The following is a 19672-nucleotide window of genomic DNA, read 5'->3' as shown; positions in this document are numbered from 1 at the left end:
TAATGATAATAATTTCCACTTGAATTGGCATTATTGTATCATTTGCATAAAGCATTTTAACAGTTATTACAGTGAACATAGCCATGTTCTTGAAATTGGGTGATAAAAAAGAAACCTACTATAGGATTTGGTATATTGTAATAAAGTTTAAAAATTAAAAATGACTAGCCTTCCTAGGTTAGTCTTCTACAACTTGTTTTTTCTTGTGACAATATTATGGAGATGCTAGGGTACATGGGATCAGTTTTTCTCTTAACTCTTGGACACAAGGATCAATCCTCTACTGACTCAGAAGATGTTGTTATTCTACCTGATAAAAATGCAGGATACACACAGATCTATTACACAATAACAGCTGCTGCTACTAAGTCGATTCAGTCTTGTCCGACTCTGTGCGACCCCAGAGATGGAAGCCCACCAGGCTCCCCCATCCCTGGGATTCTCCAGGCAAGAGTACTGGAGTGGGGTGCCATTGCCTTCTCCAACACAATAACGGCAGCCCCTAATAATTCTATTGGGTCATTCTCAAAAAGGATTTGTGATGCCCAGGGCAGATTGTGGCCTGCATTTTGCCGTGTTCTTCAATGCTGTTGAAGAGTTTATGTATCTTCTGCTGGGTTGTTACCTGTGTAGAGTTTTGTGGAAGTTCTTGTCCCTAAAATTCTTTCAGAAATTATTAGTATTATCTTAGGGAGTCTTACGGAGAATGCAGTGGCACCCCACTGCAGTACTCTTGCCTGGAAAACCCCATGGACGGAGGAGCCTGGTAGGCTGCAGTCCATGGGGTCGCTGGGAGTTGGACACGACTGAGCGACTTCACTTTCACTTTTCACTCTCATGCATTGGAGAAGGAAATGACAACCCACTCCAGTGTTCTTGCCTGGAGAATCCCAGGGACAGGGGAGCCTGGTGGGCTGCCATCTATGGGGTCGCACAGAGTCGGACACGACTGAAGCGACTTAGCAGCAGCAGCAGCAGGGAGTCTTACATCTCATTTTGAAAGTCTGGACTATTGATGTATTGTTTTCATACCTGTGATAGGAGGGAATGGTAACCTGCTTCAGTATTCTTGCCTGCCTGGTGGGCTACAGTCCACAGGGTCACAAAGAGTCAACAGGACTGAGGTGACTTAGCACACACGCACACACCTATGATAGAGTTGCTGCTGCTGCTTCTGAGTCACTTCAGTCGTGTCTGACTCTGTGTGACCCCATAGACAGCAGCCCACCAGGCTCCCCTGTCCCTGGGATTCTCCAGGCAAGAACACTGGAGTGGGTTGCCATTTCCTTCTCCAATGCATGAAAGTGAAAAGTGAAAGTGAAGTTGCTCAGTCGTGCCCGACTCTTATCAACCTCATGGACTGCAGCCCACCAGGCTCCTCCATCCATGGGATTTTCCAAGCAAGAGTACTGGAGTGGGGTGCCATTGCCTTCTCCGATTATAGAGTTAGGAAATACCAATTTGACATTTCTACTTGGGTCCTAAGTTCTCCTCACCTGAAATATATAAATAAAAAGTGATATGTAAATGAAAATCCTTCTCATTGGCTCCCCGGTGGTGACTACACCTATCTACTACATATCAATTTTCTTGGTTAAGGTTGTACTAATTCTTGTCTTGGCTTTGTAACTAGGGTTTAAAGAATGTAGTCAATAGAAAAAGCTCAAGCTTTATTCTGATGTAATGTACCTTAGTGATTGAGCAACAACAATAACAATGGGTCTCGTGTTGAAATGATTCAACAACAATTTTCGGTAGGTATTGTGCTAGGCACAGGGCGTGCGATGGTGAGTAAGAGCATCTCTATCCCCAAGGATATTACAGTTCAGTAGTGGAGTTTGTTGTTGTTTAGTTGCTAAGCCGTGTCCAACTCTTTTACCAGCCTGTGGACTGTAACCCTTCAAGCTCCTTTGTCCATGGAAAAGTGGAGGCTGACAAGAAAATGGAAAGTTGCACTGTGGTCTGTTGAACTTGGCAAGTTGCTTGATCTTCCTGATCTAAGACATGAGACTCTCATAAAGGTTGTTAAATGAGATCGTGACTGTAAAGTGCTTAGCTTCGAGCTCAGCACATGTAGCAGAAAGTACTACAGAGGCATGAGATTAGGCACCTTGCCTAATCTTGGAGGAATGGGCTGGCAGTTGTCAGGAAAAGCTGCTCAGAGGAGATGGTGACCTGATGAAGCTGAATTCTGAATGATAAAAAAGAATGTTTGGGAGCAGGATGCTTATCTTTGTTGTTTGGTCTTCTCTGTCTTTAACTGAACATTAAGCTGCATGGATGGGTTTTTGTCAATATATTATACATAATGTCTTAAGAGCTTGAAAAGTAGTGTTGCATGTTGCTATTTTTTTTATTATTACCCTTAATTTTCTTTCAGAGAATTAAAGATGACAGCATAATTGATTCAGTTAAAACAATCTGTGTGGGGGATCACATTGAAGCCATCAATGGAGAAAATATCGTTGGGTGGCGTCACTTTGATGTTGCTAAGAAGTTAAAGGAACTAAAAAAAGAGGAACTCTTTACCTTGACATTAATAGAACCTAAGAAGGCCTTCGGTAAGTCATTTTAGCTTATCTTTCTCAGGGAACTGAGTACTGTGATATGGTGTCATGTGCTTTTGAATATCAGTTAAGAACATAGGAAATGATAGACAACTCTACTTATAAGGAAAACAAACATAAAAGGAGAAAAAAAAATGCTTAGAAGAACATTTTCTTAAAAGGGCATTTGGAGTTATGAAGTCTAATGTCTAGTGACTATGAATTTGTTCCAAGCTCGAAGAACAGCACACTGCATTGATTCATCTTGCTGAGCAGGGAGATGTTTGACTGAGCTCTCTAAACAGTAGTAACTGTCATTCAAGGACCTCAGTAGCAGAAACTGTAGTTACACATAGAATTGGTATTTAAAGTAGCTATCTAGTCTATTTTAAATACTTCCTTCAATACTTTTCCTCCACTGGCATTTTGAACTTGGCAGCATGGAATGGTAGGGAACTGCTTCTGCTTTGGTGTGGCATCTGTACTCGCTTGGTTTTAGCCATGGCAGCTGTGTTCCAACTGTTGTTCAAACCCCCAGGGCCATCTCATCTACAGGAAAATGTGCCAGCCTCTCTCTCTCACTACCCTTAATCACAGCACTATTTTAATGAGCCAAATGATGGCCTAGTGTTCATCAGTGTTAAAATATCTTCAGCAGAATCATCCTAGGCCTGCCCTTACTCATCCGTGACTCCACCTACCTTATGTTCTTTCGTCTATCGCACAACATAAAGATTCCTTATAGTTTGTTTCCAGTGTCTGTTTTCTCAGGGCAGTTAATGCCAGTGATGGGAGAATGTGGCAGGTCTGGGCAATTTTATTTCCCCACCCTTAACAAGTAAGGGGCAGATCCTAGACATATGAAATTGAAAAAATTTCTCTGGCTTCCAAGTGGTTCTGTGCCATGTAATAGAAATGTGGTGTAGGTGGCATTGCTTGTGGGAGACAGAGTTCCAAGAAGATGTCAGAAAAGGATGTCTTATGCCCTTGCTGCTCCGGGAGAGGCCATTCTAGGAACTACTGCTGCAGATACCATGATTCTAGATGGTGTATTATAGCATCTGAGCTCACTTACCACAGAGGAAGGTGGGCCAGCACTCAGATTTCCATCTAGCAGTTCCTTCTTTTTTCTTTTTTTCACTTAAAAAAACCTTTTATTTTGTATTGGAGTATAGCCAATTAACAATGTTGTGATAGTTTCAGGTGGACAGCAACGGGACTCAGCCACACATATACATGTATGCATTCTCCCCCAAACTCCTCTCCCACCTGGGCTGCCACATAACATTGAGCAGAGTTCTCTGTGCTGTACAGTAGGCCCTTGATGGCTATCCAGTTTAAATATAGCACTGTGTACATGTCGATCCCAAACTCCCTAACTATTTCTCCCCCCAATCCTTTCCCCTGACAATGATAACTTTGTTCTGTAAGTCTGTTTTTGTTTTGCAAATAACTTTATTTGTATAATTTCTTTTTAGATTCCACATATAAGGGATGTCATATGATATTTCTCTTTCTTGGACTTACTCCACTCAGTGTGACAATTTCTAGGTCCATCCATGTTGTTGAAAATGACATTATTTCATTCTTTTTAATGGTTGGGTAATATTTCATTGTATATATGTACCACATCTTCTTTATTCATTCCTCTGTCGATGGACATTTAGGTTGCTTCCATGTCTTGGCTATTGTAAACAACGTTAACAGCTCCTTTTGAAATGGCTTTGTTTAGTAACCAGCTTCCCAGACATCATAGCATATAGAATGATAGGACGTAGGCAGTTTAAGATAAATAGTATTTGATTTAGGTTCTTTGTAAATCTAAGTTTTTCTCTTAGAACAATTCAAGTAATATAGTTTCTTTCTATATTTATCTCTACCACAATCTATTTTCCAGAGTTAATCTCTTCCTATTTTTCCTTGTCTGCATATAAATTTTGTGGTCCCTATGTTTTTTTGTAGAGAGTTGCTGATACACCTTAAGTTGGATGTTAGGTTGATAATAGTCTTGGATGTTACACAGAGGTCATTGTATTTAGCTATTCCTGCTCTATGATTTGGAGAAGGCAATGGCACCCCACTCCAGTACTCTTGCCTGGAAAATCCCATGGACAGAGGAGCCTGGTAGGCTGCAGTCCATGGGGTTGCTAAGAGTCAGATACGACTGAGCGACTTCACTTTCACTTTTCACTTTCATGCATTGGAGAAGGAAATGGCAACCCACTCCAGTGTTCTTGCCTGGAGAATCCCAGGGATGGTGGAGCCTGGTGGGCTGCCGTCTATGGGGTCGCACAGAGTCAGACACGACTGAAGCGACTTAGCAGCAGCAGCAGCAGCAGCTCCATGATTAGAGTTTTCCTTCAATATTTGAGACACATGTGTAGATAGTTGGTGTACTTTACTGCCTTACATGCCTGCAGTGGCTGAACCTGGTCTTTGCTTCATGTGAATTCCATGGACAAATTTGAAAAGGACAATGAATAGGTTTTTCCTAATGAGGTTACGTTATTTTGGCAGCTCACATTCTGGTGATAAAGGTTAAGGTACCTAGAGATTGATTTGGGAGCAGTAACAAGTTTTTGTTTTCCAAGGTTTCAAAGGCAGCTTCACTCAATTTAACCCAAATTATACCTGCTGGTCTATATGCATTTTCCACTCTGTTGATTGATCTTTGCCTCTGGGCTCTAGCCTGGGGTCTTTTAGAATAGGACTGGTTTCTCTGCCTAGCTTTGAGCCCTTAATTTTGGTGCCTTTCTTTTTTGCCTCTTGGATAAAAGCAATTCATTTGTTTCTCATCCTGTGACCTTTTTCCAGCACTTAGCTTTTCGCTGGGAAGGCAGTATACATCAGGAGGTTCATGGGGGACCAGTCTTGGCCCCATTTTCTCCATCCCAATCTTATCTTTTGCTATGTTTCCTTCCCGCCTGTGTTTTTCTAGCATTTTCATTGATGAATTGATTCAAATGTAAAGTTCTTCATGATTATCTGACTCTCTGTCATCTTGGATTGCTACCAGGAGAAAGGGCCAGTCTAGGTAAGGCAGAATTTTATAGCTTCAGCCAAGATGACCTAAGTCATTTCTGGGACTTTACCAAAAGCTGTCAGAAATAGCCACACACTCCAGTGTCTTGACGTTTTCCTACCAACTTCCCAACAATTTAGCTGGGGAAGGCATGTGGACTGTGTCCCAAAATACGGGAGGGAATAATGTAGTTGGCAGCGATGTGCTTACACAGCAGATACAATGAGCTGCTGATGAGAAACTCCTTGCTGCCCACTCTATTTCTATATTTTACATTCACCACTACCAACACCCAACTTCTGGGGTCCATATATGTGTCCAGATTCTTTGAGAGCTACACAATAAGCACTTTCTAACGTTAGGAAATGTCAGTTTTTGGAGAGACTATCAGTTTGGTCTCAGAAACAAAGACAGTTCAATCAAGTCTTGGAAAGGTAGGAACCAAGCCTGTTTCAGGGATGTATGAACCAGGAACCCTTCATGCTGCTGCTGCTGCTAAGTCACTTCCAATGCATGTATCTTTAGGTTACTCCAATTAGGATTCAAATTCCTTGGAGGGGGAGTTTATTAGGTCATATGTCCATCTTGATAGCAGAGAAGGCAGGCTACTTAACTGACAGGTGAACAGTGAAGGGGAGGAACTTTCTTTTTGGGTAGGAAAAGGCAGATTTCCATGCCTTTAAACCATTTCTTTGGAGAAGGCAGTGGCAACCCACTCCAGTACTCTTGCCTGGAAAATCCCATGGACGGAGGAGCCTGGTAGGCTGCAGTCCATGGGGTCGAGAAGAGTCGGGCATGACTGAACGACTTCACTTTCACTTTTCACTTTCTTGCATTGGAGAAGGAAATGGCAACCCACTCCAGTATTCTTGCCTGGAGAATCCCAGGGATGGGGGAGCCTGGTGGGCTGCCGTCTATGGGGTCACACAGAGTCGGGCACGACTGAAGTGACTTAGCAGCAAACCATTTCTTTAAGCTGTTACACGTCTTTTAGGTAAAGAAGTGTTTGTTTTCTTTTGACTTTGATTCTAGCCATGCATGATGCTATCAGTCTGAGCATATCAGAATGAGTCTGGAGAGAAAGAGAATATTGTCAACTGGCTTTAGGTGTCCAATCTTAAGGATTTTATTATTCCACTAAGTGTTGGGTTCTGTATAAATGGCTCTTTAGTACAGGGCCATCTGGAGACCATGACAATATCAAGCTCTCTTTCAGGGAAGGGCTAAAACTCTTCTTGATGCTGGCCACCAAACTTGGAAGGGGCTTCACTCCATAGATTTGGACTGCACTCCTGGAAGACCCTTCATTTATATATTCCACAAATAATTTGAAAATCGGCTGTGTTCCAGGTACTCTGCTAGGCATGGCAGATATTAAGAAAGAAGACTTAATGTATAGCTCCTGCCTTTTGAGGCACTCACAGTCTAGGAGGCTGTCATGGACTGAATCATGTCCCCCTAATATTTGTATGTTGAAGTCCTAGTCTCCAGTACCTCAGAATGTGATTATATTTGGAGATAGGATCTCTAGTGAGGTGACTAAGTTAAAATGAGGTCATCAGAGTGGCTCCTGGTGCAATATGACTGGTGTATTTATAAGAAGAGGAAATTTGGACATGGAGGCACATAGAGGGAGAATACCATGTGAACATAAAGACAGCCAAATGCAAACCAAGGAGATAGACCTCAGAAGAAAGTGACCCTGGCAACAGACTTCTGGCTTCCATAACTGTAAGAAAACAAGCTTTTGTTGTTTAAGCTATGTGGTTCTTCATTGTGATAGTGCTGGGAAATTGAGGCAGAGGCCAATAAGCAAAAAAAAAAAAAAAAAAGAAAGAAAGAAAATATAGTGCAAGTTCTTTTACTATGGCAGTAGATCTTGGACTTCCTGACAATATAGAAGGTATAGGTAAGGTATCTTAGCAGTTCTTTGGCCCTGGGCAGATGGTAAGAACATACTGATATGTTTTCATTTAACAAATAATTGAGTAATTAGCATACAATGGTCTTAGGGTACAAGTTTGCTGGGGTAATAGTCATTGTTTATTGAGAGCCTCCTGTGTGTTCCATTACCACACTACATAATTGGTATATCCATAAATAAGACCAGTTCTTGCCTTCAAGAAACTCATATTTAGTGGGAAGAGATAGATACAAAAAATTTCAATAAAGGATGTTAGAAGTGATAGAAGGTACTGGAGGTCTTAAAGATGGGATATATCAAACCAACCAAGGAGTTTAGAAAAAGCTTCCTGGAGAAGGAATTTGAGCTGAATCTTAAGAGGCTGACTCAGAGAACAAATTAGACAAGGTTGTCCTAGGATGTAGGACTAGAATAAGCAATGTGCAGAATCACAGAGCAGTGTTGTGTATCTCAGAATATGATGTCTTGGGGGTGTGATTAGAATAGAGGTTCTGGTGGTGGTGTGGCAAGAGAAGAAGCTCAAGAGTCACTGTGACCAAATTATCAAGGGCCTTATGTATGCAGCTAAAGAGTGGACAGTGGAGAACCACTGGGGGGTTAGGCAGTGGAGAACCTTAATGAGACTTGGATTTTAGATAGGTATTTTGGAGACGTGTCAGAAGCTAAGGCATGATTTAGAGGTCAGGAAATCAATAAAGACTGTTGTGTTGAGAAGAAGAAAGATGAAATCCTGAATGAAGGCAGTACCAGTAGGTATGGAGATAAGAAATGGTTCCTTGGAACAGACAGTAGTGTGCTGGAGCCATTCATATCCATCTGTTTCAATTCCACGTTCAGTGGCATCAAGTTGGTTGCTTGAAATTGGCCCTGGGTGGGTGTTTACATCATGGAAATAGGCAAGTGCTGCAAGTCAGGGCTGCTGCTGCTTATTTTTTTTTTAATTTGGAAGGTTGATTGTCAAACATTTACCTGCATACCACTGAATATTTGTTTGTTTGCCCCAGGTCATAGTTGAAGAATGCAGGATCTTCCATCTTCACTGTGGTAGTGGGATCTTTAGTTGTAGCATGTGGGGTCTAGTTCCCTGACCAGGGATCGAACCCAGGGCCCCTGCATGGGATCACCAACCACCACTGAATATTAAGAACGTAGACTTGGTAACCCATTGGATGTAAAGATATAGGAAAAGAAATCACAAATTGTGACTCACAGATTTGTGGATTGTGTGTTGCCATTCTTTGAGAGGAGGAAAACTGGAAAAGAAAGATTTAGGTGAGGAGACAGGGAAAAGAGATTGTACTTACAGTGCAATTTTGAGTCTTAAGAGTTTGAAATCTGTGGGGCAATTCAGCTGGCTATCTGTAAGAGGTAGGTGAGCATTTAGAATTGGGACCTACAGAATGGGATTTCTGAGTACTTTGAAGCCATGGAAATAAAATCCAGTTACTCAGAGTAATAAGAGAAAAATGACAAGACCAGAGCTGTGGGGGAACCCTGCATTTAAGGACTAGAAAGAATAGTCAGCACAGTGAGGAATGGCTGGACATGGAGAAGCCAGTCTCTGGCTGGCCTTTACCCAAGCACTCAGGAGCAAGTCACTTGTCTCAAGAACAGATGCGCCATTGCAGTTTTCCTAACTTGGCTGTGGGGCTCTGAGGGAGGAATAATGGCTATTATTATAAAACATACCCTCAGAATCACCTCTGCTGGTTTAAATCACTGTTTTCAGCTAGTAGGTCTCAACCAGTGTGTTGAGAACACAAAATAGAATAGAATTGGAAATTTCATAGTGCTTTGTGCCTAGTAAGGGTAAGTGTTTTGGTTTCAATGTTTTCATATATGCATATATGTGTATTTCAGTTAGGTATGTATTTATGGGTCATGATATAATGTATATGGGCTTCCCTGGTGGGTCAACTGGTAAAGAATTTGCCTGCAATGCAGGAGTCCCCAGTTTGATCCCTGGGTTTGGAAGATCTCCCAGGGAGGGGATAGGCTACCCACTCCAGTATTCTTGGGCTTCCCTGGTGACTTAGACCGTAAAGAATCCGCCTGCAATGCAGGAGACCTGGGTTCAATCCCTGGGTTGAGAAGATCCCCTGGAGGAGGGCATAGCAACCCACACCAGTGTTCTTTCCTGGAGAATTCCCATGGACGGAGGAGCCTGAGGGGCTACAGTCCATGAGGTTGCAAAGAGTCAGACACGACTGAGCGACTAAGCGCACGCGCCACACACACACACACACACACACACACACACACACACACACACTATATATATATATTTCTCACTTTGTATCACAGTAGCAACTGGTTTAAATGACTCCCTTGTTAGAACCTTGTGATTTAATGGGAAATCTTATTCATACCTAACATGGTTTCTCCTGGTCAGCTGCTTTCAGATCCAAATTTTCCTCCTTCTAGCTAGGAGTTGATGGCAGCCTTCCCAGTCCTTATCAAGTAGCGGCTGGAATGCCTCTAGTGGTAATTTTTTTTTTTTTTAGGGCATGGCTCACTTCCTTTCCTCTTTTGCCAGTGAAAAGGAACATGTCTCCACAATGAGCTCAACCCTCCAGAGTCTGCCCTGTAAACCTAAGTTTCCCAAGGCTATGAAAATTCATTCTTCCATTTAACTGCCTTTAGTATCAGACTTGCTCAACTAGTTTGTTTTCCTATGAGGTCTTTGATAAATATTATGAGACTTTGATTCAGTTTTATTTAGATGAGTCTCCACTTCACTTATCCTGGAGAATTTCTTTACTTTGTTATTGTTGCCCTTTATGGAAAGAGGTTTGTGGAAGGAGGTCTGAAATATTTCTGTGAAGTGTTTTGAAAACCAAAAAGGGAGTTGAAAGAATGTGTGCCTCCTAAAGCATTGATAGTCTTTGTTTTGAGGTTAGATTTTGTTACAGATCTCTGGGCTCTGTCTTCTTTTAGAGACCTCATTTCTGTGCTGTGTGCCCATCAGAATAGGATGTTCAGTATGTGAAGTACGTCCGAGTCCTTTGAGTCATTCACAGCTGGAAAACTCGGACCTCATCTTTGTGATTCAGCCTAACGGATGTGTTCATTTTCAAGGACTAAGTCTATTTGCTATTAAGGGAAACTCTATGACTTTTTAGATAGACACTTCAAACACTTAAAAAATAATTTCTATTATTCATGGTATTTCGAGTGAACATTATTCAAGCAACAGTGCTTTCGGTACTTTTATATGTACTAAGGCATATGTTGCTAAAGGGACACCAAAGTGTAAGTAGTTAAATCCATAGACTCTGCCACATCTGGGCTGTGTGTTAATATGATATTGGATGAATTAATCTTTCTGTGTTTTGGTTTCCTTCCACAAAAATAAAGATCATAGCATCAACAACATTGGGCTGTTGTGAGGATTAAATGACTAAACACATGAAAATAATTGTAGAATAATCCCTGCTGCATAGAAGTGTTTGGTAAAAGTTAGCTGCTAGTATTACTGTTATCTTGAAGGTATAGCCCTTTCTTTAAGGAGTAATTTTATTTTATTTTGAAAACTATTTATTTATTTGGCCACTCCAGCTCGTAGTTGCAGCATGTGGGATCTTTGATCTTTGTTGCAATATGTGGGATATTTAGTTGCAGCCTGGGGGATCTAGTTCCCTGACCAGAGATTGAATCTGTGCCCCCTGCATTGGGAGTATGGAGTCTTAACCGCTGGACTGCCAGGGAAGTAAAGAGTAATTTTAGCAACAAAATGAGCCCACATGAAGCAAGGAAAGCAAAGTGGGTGAGTTGGTGATTAGCAAGTGTTTGTTGAGAGCTCTGGCCCTCTTCTGTATCCTGGAAGGACAGATGGTAAATCACATCTCATATCAAATAATGAAATATATCAGTATGTCATTGTCATAGCTGCCATTCACTTTCCTAAGTACTTTCTAAATTGGAAATAATTTAATCCTTACAACCATTCTAAAAGGTTAGGCAATCTGTCCAAGGTTTTAGAGCTGGCTAGTGAGGGAGGGAGGTAGGCTTCTAACCCTGCAATGAGCCTCCAGAGCCAGCTTCCTAACACTTATTATGGATGAGTCAGCATGTTTTTATTCTCCTCAAGGAGCTTGCAACTTACATAAAGAGGCAAGTACATTAACACTCAAGTAGTTCTACCAATAGCAGTCATAGTTACCATTTGCAGCAATATGGTATAAAGAATAAGAGAATATTAGAAGCAATATGGTATAATGAATAAGAGCATAGATTCTGAGCCAGACTGCTTGGGTTGAATTCCTGTCTCTGCTGCTTACTTCTTATGTGATCTTGGACTACTTACTTATTCCCTTCTATGTCTGTTTGAAGTGAAGTGAAAGTGTTAGTCACTCAGTATTGTCCAACTCTTTGTGACCTGCCAGGCTCCTCTGTCCATAGAACTTTCCAGGCAAGAATACTAAGTGGGTTGCCATTTCCTTCACCAGGGGATTTTCCCGACTCAGTGATTGAATACGAGTCTTCTGCATTGCCTATGGGTTCTTTTCCCCTGAGCCACTGCGGAAGCCCCATGTCTGTTTACTTATCCATAAAGTGTCGTGGGGGTTGAATGAGTTAATATATGTAAATCACACACAATAATGCTTGACACATAGTGCTACATAAATGTAAGTCATTGCTACTAGGATTTCTACTATTCTGGCTTGACTTAATCCTTGTGTTGTTCCTATGAGGATTTTCCTGATAAGTAAACTGAGGTTTTGGGCAGTTTTATACCTCCTGGAGGTCATTTAGTGCAAGTATAGTACTCCATTCTTGTTTACTCCTGAGGCTTCTGTTCTTAACATTCTGTGTTACTGTCTGTTTGACAGTGGTGGTAATGGTGGTGGTTTAGTTGCTAAGTTGTGTTCAACACTTGCCACTCCAGGGACTGTAGCCCACTAGGCTTCTCTATCCATGGGATTTCCCAGGCAAGAATATTGGAATGGGTTGCCATTTCATTCTCCAGGGAATCTTCTCAACCCAGGGACTGAACCTGAGTCTCCTGCATTGCAGTTGGATTCTTGACTGACTGAGCCACCAGAATAGCCCCTTTCTTAGAATATAATGCAAACCATATGATCTATATGCTGTAATACAGACTTAAACAAAGCATAGTTCAGCTGAGAGCTGATATTCCATGGTTGGGAATGGTCTTGAGGCTGAGAGTGAGGGAGGCTAGAAGATGTGGTAAGATTGGGAAGGCATTTCCCCAACAAATAAGCCATGGGACAGATAGCTTTAGCATGTCCCAACAGTATCGAAGACCAGTGTCCCAGTTGAGTTCAGTAGCTTAGGTGTGTCTGATTCTTTGTGACTCCATGGACTGCAGCGCACCAGGCTTGCCTGTCCATCACCAACTCCTGTAGCTTACTCAAACTCTTGTCCATTGAGTCGGTGATGCCATCCAATCATCTCATCCGCTGTCATCCCCTTTTCCTCCCCACCTTCAATCTTTCCCAGCACCAGGGTCTTTTCCAGTGAGTCAGTTCTTCACATCAGATGGCCAAAGTATTGGAGTTTCAGCTTCAGCATCAGTCCTTCCAATGAATATTTAGGACTAATTTCCTTTAGGATGAACTGGTTGGATCTCCTTGCAGTCCAAGGAACTCTGAAGAGTCTTCTCCAACACCACAGTTCAAAAGCATCAATTCTTTGTCACTCAGCTTTCTTTATAGTCCAATTCACACATCCATACATGACCACTGGAAAAACCTTTGACTAGACAGACCTTTGTTGGTAAAGTAATGTCTCTGCTTTTTAATATACTATCTAGGTTGGTCATAATTTTTCTTCCAAGGAGCAAACATCTTTTAATTTTGTGGCTGAAGTCACCATCTGCAGTGATTTTGGAGCCCCCAAAAATAAAGTCTGTCACTGTTTCCATTGTTTCCCTATCTATTTGCCATGAAATGATGGGACCGGATGCCGTGATCTTAGTTTTCTGAATGTTGAGTTTTAAGCCAAATTTTCACTCTCCTCTTTTACTTTCATCAAGAGGCTCTTTAGTTCTCCTTTATTTTCTGCCATAAGGGTGGTGTCATTTGCATATCTGAGGTTATTTATATTTCTCCCAGCAATCTTGATTCCAGCTTGTGCTTCCTCCAGCCCAGCGTTTCTCATGATGTACTCTGCATATAAGTTAAATAAGCAAGGTGACAATATACAGCCTTGATGTACTCCTTTCTCAATTTGGAAACAGTCTGTTGTTCCATGTCCAGTTCTAACTGTTGCTTCTTGACCGGTATACAGATTTCTCCGGAGGCAGGTAAGGTGGTCTGGTATTCCCATCTGTTTAAGAATTTCCCACAGTTTGTTGTGATCCACACAGTCAAAGGCTTTGGCATAATCAATAAAGCAGAAGTAGATGTTTTTCTGGAACTCTCTTGCTTTTTTGATGATCCAATGGATGTTGGCAATTTGATCTCTGGTTCCTCTGCCTTTTCAAAATCCAGCTTGAACATCTGGAAGTTCATAGTTCACATACTGTTGAAGCCTGTCTTGGAGAATTTTGAGCATTACTTTGCTATCGTGTGAAACTCCAAGATGGCAGAGTAGAAGGACATGTGCTCATCTTCTCCTGCAAGTAATCCAAAATTACCAGCATCTCATTCCCATGGAACTCCCCATGAGAGGTGATAGGACCCCTGATAGAGTTGCAAAGGGAACTCAGAGCTGTAAGAGCTGTCTCCTTGCAATCTGAGGTTAAAGCGTCTCTGTGCCCTGGGCATGGGTGTATTGACTTGGACATTGAGATTCAGGGTAGCATCTGTGTTGCACTGAGCACCGCATCAGTCTTTTGGATCCTGAGAGGGGAAGACTCCAAAGCAAAACCAAGACTCAATTTCTCACCAAGGTTGTAAAGTGAGGGGCTCCTAGTCAGATTCCATCTGATATTCTTTTCTCCAGAATTGTGGAGCAAAAATTTAAATCCACTGCAGAGATTTAAGTTGGTCTGTATACTCAAAGCTATGGTTTTTCCAGTAGCCGTGTACGGATGTGAGTCGGACCACAAAGAAGACTGACACTGAAGAATGGATGCTTTCAAACTGTGGTGCTGGAGAAGACTCTTGAGTCCCTTGGACTGCAAGGAGATCAAATCAGTCAATCCTAAAGAAAATCAACCCTGAATATTCATTGGAATGACTGGTGCTGAAGCTCCAATATTTTGGCCACCTGATGCAAAAAGCCCACTCATTAGAAAAGACCCTTATGCTGGTAAAGACTGAAGGCAAAAGGAAAGAGGGCAACAGAGGATAAGATGGTTGGATGGTACCATCAACTCAATGGGCATGAGTTTGAGCAAACTCCGAGAAATAGTGAAACATGGGGAAGCCTAGAGTGCTGCAGTCCATGGGATCACAAAGAGTTGGACATGACTAAGCAACTGAACCAAACTACATAAACTAAGAGCTCTCAGAGCAAAGAGCTGGACATGCCTTAGCAACTGAATGATGAAGAAAGGGTAAAGATATTAGTAGGTGAGGAAGATTGTTGAAAAAGATTACAGTTGAACTTGGCCTTATAAGATGGCAGGGAAAGTACAGACAAGGAAGGAGGGCTTCCTGTGGAAAACAGCCTAGTCTTGGAGGGACTACAGCAAATCAGGCTGCAAAAGCAGCTCTAAGCCATGTTAAGAAGATCTCTGGAAACTAGATGGGGAACCTGAGCTTGTTGGAGAGGATAACAGGGAATCATTGAGATATTAGAACCAAAGAATGAAGTAATGAAATCCTTTGGGGAATTAAGCCTGGAAGAGGAATGTTGGCTGTATTTGATTAGAGGAGATGCCATGTCAGAGGCTGCTGCAGCAGTCCAGGAGGAAATAATAGGGCCTGGGATTGGAGGCAGCAGTGGGAATTTGGCTGAATAATATTACAGAGGCACAAATGGGGGTTGGAGGTGGGATTATGCTCTTTAGCTAAAAGAGGGAGGAGACAAGGGTTTGGAAGAAACAAATGTGACCCCAGGTTTCTATTATCAGAGCCTGTGATAAAAGTGGTATTTGGAAATGGGGCAGTTGGATGTAGTAATGGTTTGGGAGAAAGGGAGAGAAGTTTAATTTTAGATACATTGCATTTTATGTGACAGTGATGCTCTCATGTATTTTTTTTGGCAAAGATTTAAGGTCAAATTTGGGGGCTGGAACATGCCACTTAATCATCTCTTTATGTCCCAGAGTTTATTCTGCCCTTCTTATATCTAGATAGACCTGGGTTTGGCATTTACCACAAAGATACTCCGGGAGAAGATAAATGAGGAGCCAAGTTCTCTTTCGTGGGGTGTGGCGGATGTGTTAGATGAATGCTGGGTGTAACTGATAAATGTGTTTTCCATGTAAAGACTCAGCTGGATAAAGTGAAAGTCACTCAGTTGTGTCCAACTCTTTGTGACCCTATGGACTATACAGTCCATGGAATTCTCCAGGCAAAAATATTGGAGTGGGTAGCTTTTCCCTTCTCCAGGGGATCTTCCCAAATTCTCCAGGCAAGAATACTGGAGTGGGAGCTTTTCCCTTCTCCAGGGGATCTTCCCAACCCAGGGATTGAACCCAGGTCTCCCGCATTGCAGGTCGATTCTTTACCAGCTGAGCCACAAGGGAAGCCCCGCCTTGGATAAAGACCCAGGCTAAATATTCAGTCTTTTCTATTCTAGCTATAAACTCTCATTAAGGAAAACTTATTAAGTATTCGTGTTTTTAACCCATGAAAAGTAAAATTATTATATTCTATTATAGGAAAAACTCTGTCATCTGTATTAACCAGTTCACTTACCCTAAACAGTGATTGATTTCTTAGAACTACAACATTTAAGGAGCCTTTGGAATTAATGACAACCACAAATAGAAGGTAGATAATAGTTCTTGGCTGTTTGTAGGCTTAGTAATTAAAATAGCAATAGACAAAGGGGTCAAAACTGATGCTAATATGTGATATGTCTTCCTTAATATGGTGTAACAGTGTAAAGGTAATGTCACATTGGTAAAATTGCTCTTTTTCTAATAATGCACATTCTATTAATAACAGTATTTGTATAATGGGAGTTGTCATATAATTGTAAGAAATGGATCTGACAAATTACACTCAAAATTGTCAGAGTGTGTCTTCAGAAAAAGTTAAGCAGATAAACAGTTGTCTTAATGTATAGTAAAATGTTTGATAGATTAAATGAAAAGGCAATTACAAAACAATGTACAGTAATATCCTTTTTTAAACTATATTTAAATATAGAAGAAAAAAATGACTTGCAGTATGTGTGTGTGTGTATATATATATATATATATATATATATGTGTTAACAGTTATCTCTGGCGGTGGGTTTTAAATGACTTGTTTGTATATGCTCAGTTGCGTGTGACTCTTTGCGGCCCCATGGACTGTAGCCTCCTAGGCTCCTCTGTCCATGGGATTCTCCAGGGAAGGATACTGCAGTAGGTTGCCACTTCCTACTCCAGGGAATCATCCCAATCCAGGGATCAAACCCATATCTCGATCTCCTGCATTGGCAGGCAGATTCTTTACCAAACTGCAGGTGGTGATTGCGGCCATGAAATTAAAAGACGCTTACTCCTTGGAAGGAAAGTTATGACCAACCTAGATAGCATATTCAAAAGCAGAGACATTACTTTGCCAACAAAGGTCCGTCTAGTCAAGGCTATGGTTTTTCCAGTGGTCATGTATGGATGTGAGAGTTGGACTGTGAAGAAAGCTGAGCGCCGAAGAATTGATGCTTTTGAACTGTGGTGTTGGAGAAGACTCTTGAGAGTCCCTTGGACTGCAAGGAGATCCAGCCAGTCCATTCTAAAGGAGATCAGTCCTGGGTGTTCTTTGGAAGGAATGATGCTAAAGCTGAAACTCCAGTACTTTGGCCACCTCATGTGGAGAGTTGACTCATTGGAAAAGACTCTGATTCTGGGAGGGATTGGGGGCAGGAGGAGAAGGGGACGACAGAGGATGAGATGGCTGGATGGCATCACCGACTCGATGGACGTGAGTTTGAGTGAACTCCGGGAGTTGGTGATGGACAGGGAGGCCTGGCGTTCTGCGATTCATGGGATCGCAAAGAGTCAGACACGACTGAGTGACTGAACTGACTGAACTGACTGAGTGCCATCTGGAAAGCCTGACTTTTTTCTTTAGGTTTCTTGTATATTTCACATTTTAAATATAAACTATTAACTTTTATAACCAGAAAACAGTTATTTAAAAAAAAAAAAGACAAGGATTCCTAGTCTAGGAAGTAGAGAAATAGAATCATTTTGCTTTTAGAGGCTTTATAGTTTTTAATTATATACTCTTTTTAGAAAGTTTACTTTAGTATTATCTTAAGTGGTTCTATGTTAGAAATGTGGTAGATTACACTGTATCGACTTTTTAAATTGGTGGGATTGTTTTTGCAACTACTAAACTTTTTAAAAGCTGGAGGAAAAATATGTGTAATAAACCACTAATAAAAGTGAACAGTTTTTGAATTCCCATAAAATCATCCTATGGATAAAATAAGTATAGAAGGATGAAAATACTTTAGCCATCCTTTAAAATTCTTTGTATTAATATTAGAGTCTAGAGGTTTATAATTTTTTTTTTGTAACACAGTCTCCTCTGGATTAAAATTATCCCAGAGTTGCATTCTGTAATTTCAGGGAGTTGTGAAAAATAGGGTTGAGTTTTTCTTAGATGACACCTTATCTAAAAGAACAAGATGATTTTTGGCATAGTATTTCCCTTCTGACACTTGTCATACACTGTTAAGTCTCATCAAAGGAGCAGTTAAGTCACTTTCTTTAGCCTTTTTTTGTGGGACGGTGGGGTGGGGAGGGTTGGGTCACGTGTTGCCAGCCCTTTGATCCAATAGCTGCCTTGTGTATGTGGCATCCACTTATCTCCTTTTCCTTCTTATCTGTGCCAGCACCCTACCAGCTGAATCAAAACAAAAACAACCCCATTGCTAAAGACATATGAGGAATGTTGAAGAGAGGAAGGACACATAGAAAAAGGGAATGGACAGTTAAAATTTTTAAATTCTGGGGCAAAGCTAGATATTATGTCAGCTATTCAGAGAGAGAGAGAGAGTGCGTGCGTGGTGGGGGTGAAGGTCTAGAGGGGAGCACAGGAGCTGTTTATGGACAGTGCTGTTTGTATCAGTTCAGGCATTGGAAGTTCTTTTTATTTTTAAAAAAATTTTATTTATCTTGCTGTGCTGGGTTTTACTTGTTGCATTCAGGATCCAGTTCCTTAACCAGGGATTGAACCTAGGCCGCCTGCATTGGGAGTGCAGATTCTTAGCCACTGGACCACCAGGGAAGTCCTGGAAGGTCTTTTTAGAAGCTTCATTGCTCAGACACAATTCTGTATCTGTGAGGTATCTTTCAGTTGGAGACAGTAGAAAACCTTACCAAACTGGCTAATGCAGAAAAGGGAATCTTTTAAATCAACCATCCATGAGTGATCCATCAACAAAGCTCTATGTAAGGGCACATACAATGTGATCAGGACCCCATTTATTGTCCTTCCTTTCTGTTCTGCTGCCTGAAGCATCAGCTTCATCATCTATAGGTCATCTTAAGGTGGCCCAAGATGATGGTCAGCAACGGCTGGGACCATGTGCTTCCTTATTCACACAGAACAGAAAAGGAGAGTGTCCTTGTCTCAGAATTTCTAGCGAAAGTCCTTAGATTTTTTTCTCGCTGACCTTTGTTCACGTGTCCACCTCTGAAACCATCACTGTGACAGAGAGGATCAATTAGATTCCATTTGTGTGGCCCATCCCTGATGCTGGGAGCAACCGGCTGGGAGAATTTCTAGTACCTGGGACTTATTAAATGATCAGTTTTTTAAAACAATCACCTTTATTTTATTTTTTAAAGATTTTTTTTTGATGTGGACTCTTTTTTAAAGTCTTTATCGAATCTGTTACAATATTGCTTCTTTTTTTTAAAAAATAAATTGTACTTTAAAATTGTGTTTATTTATTTTTGGTTGCATCAGGTCTTCGCTGTGGCTCGGGTGGCTACTCTCTAGCTGTGGTGTTTGCTCTTCTCGCTGTGGTGGCTTCTCTGTGGTGAAGCACTGGCTCCAGGCACGCGGGTCTCAGTAGTTGTGGCTCACTGGCTTAGTTGCTCTGCAGCAGTGGAGTCTTCCCAGACCAGGGCTTGAACCTGTATCCCTTGCACTGGCAGGC

General features: G+C 41.5%; 1 protein-coding gene across 4 annotated transcripts in view; it reads left to right on the top strand.

The window, feature by feature from the left end:
* The window catches only part of GIPC2 (GIPC PDZ domain containing family member 2), a 102877-nt gene that overhangs the window by 38929 nt on the left and 44276 nt on the right, over window positions 1-19672 (top strand). For all 4 annotated transcript variants that reach the window (XR_011463689.1, XM_070367807.1, XM_005904955.2 and 1 more), the window contains one exon: window positions 2381-2561. Coding sequence is in view for 3 of the 4 variants with exons in the window: in XM_070367807.1 (XP_070223908.1) it covers window positions 2381-2561 (181 nt within the window). In the remaining variant the exon portion in view is untranslated. The remainder of the gene's footprint in view (window positions 1-2380; window positions 2562-19672) is intronic.

Source organism: Bos mutus, chromosome 3, assembly GCF_027580195.1.
Source record: "Bos mutus isolate GX-2022 chromosome 3, NWIPB_WYAK_1.1, whole genome shotgun sequence".
Lineage (NCBI taxonomy): Eukaryota > Metazoa > Chordata > Mammalia > Artiodactyla > Bovidae > Bos > Bos mutus.
This window is presented reverse-complemented; position numbering and strand designations above follow the sequence as displayed.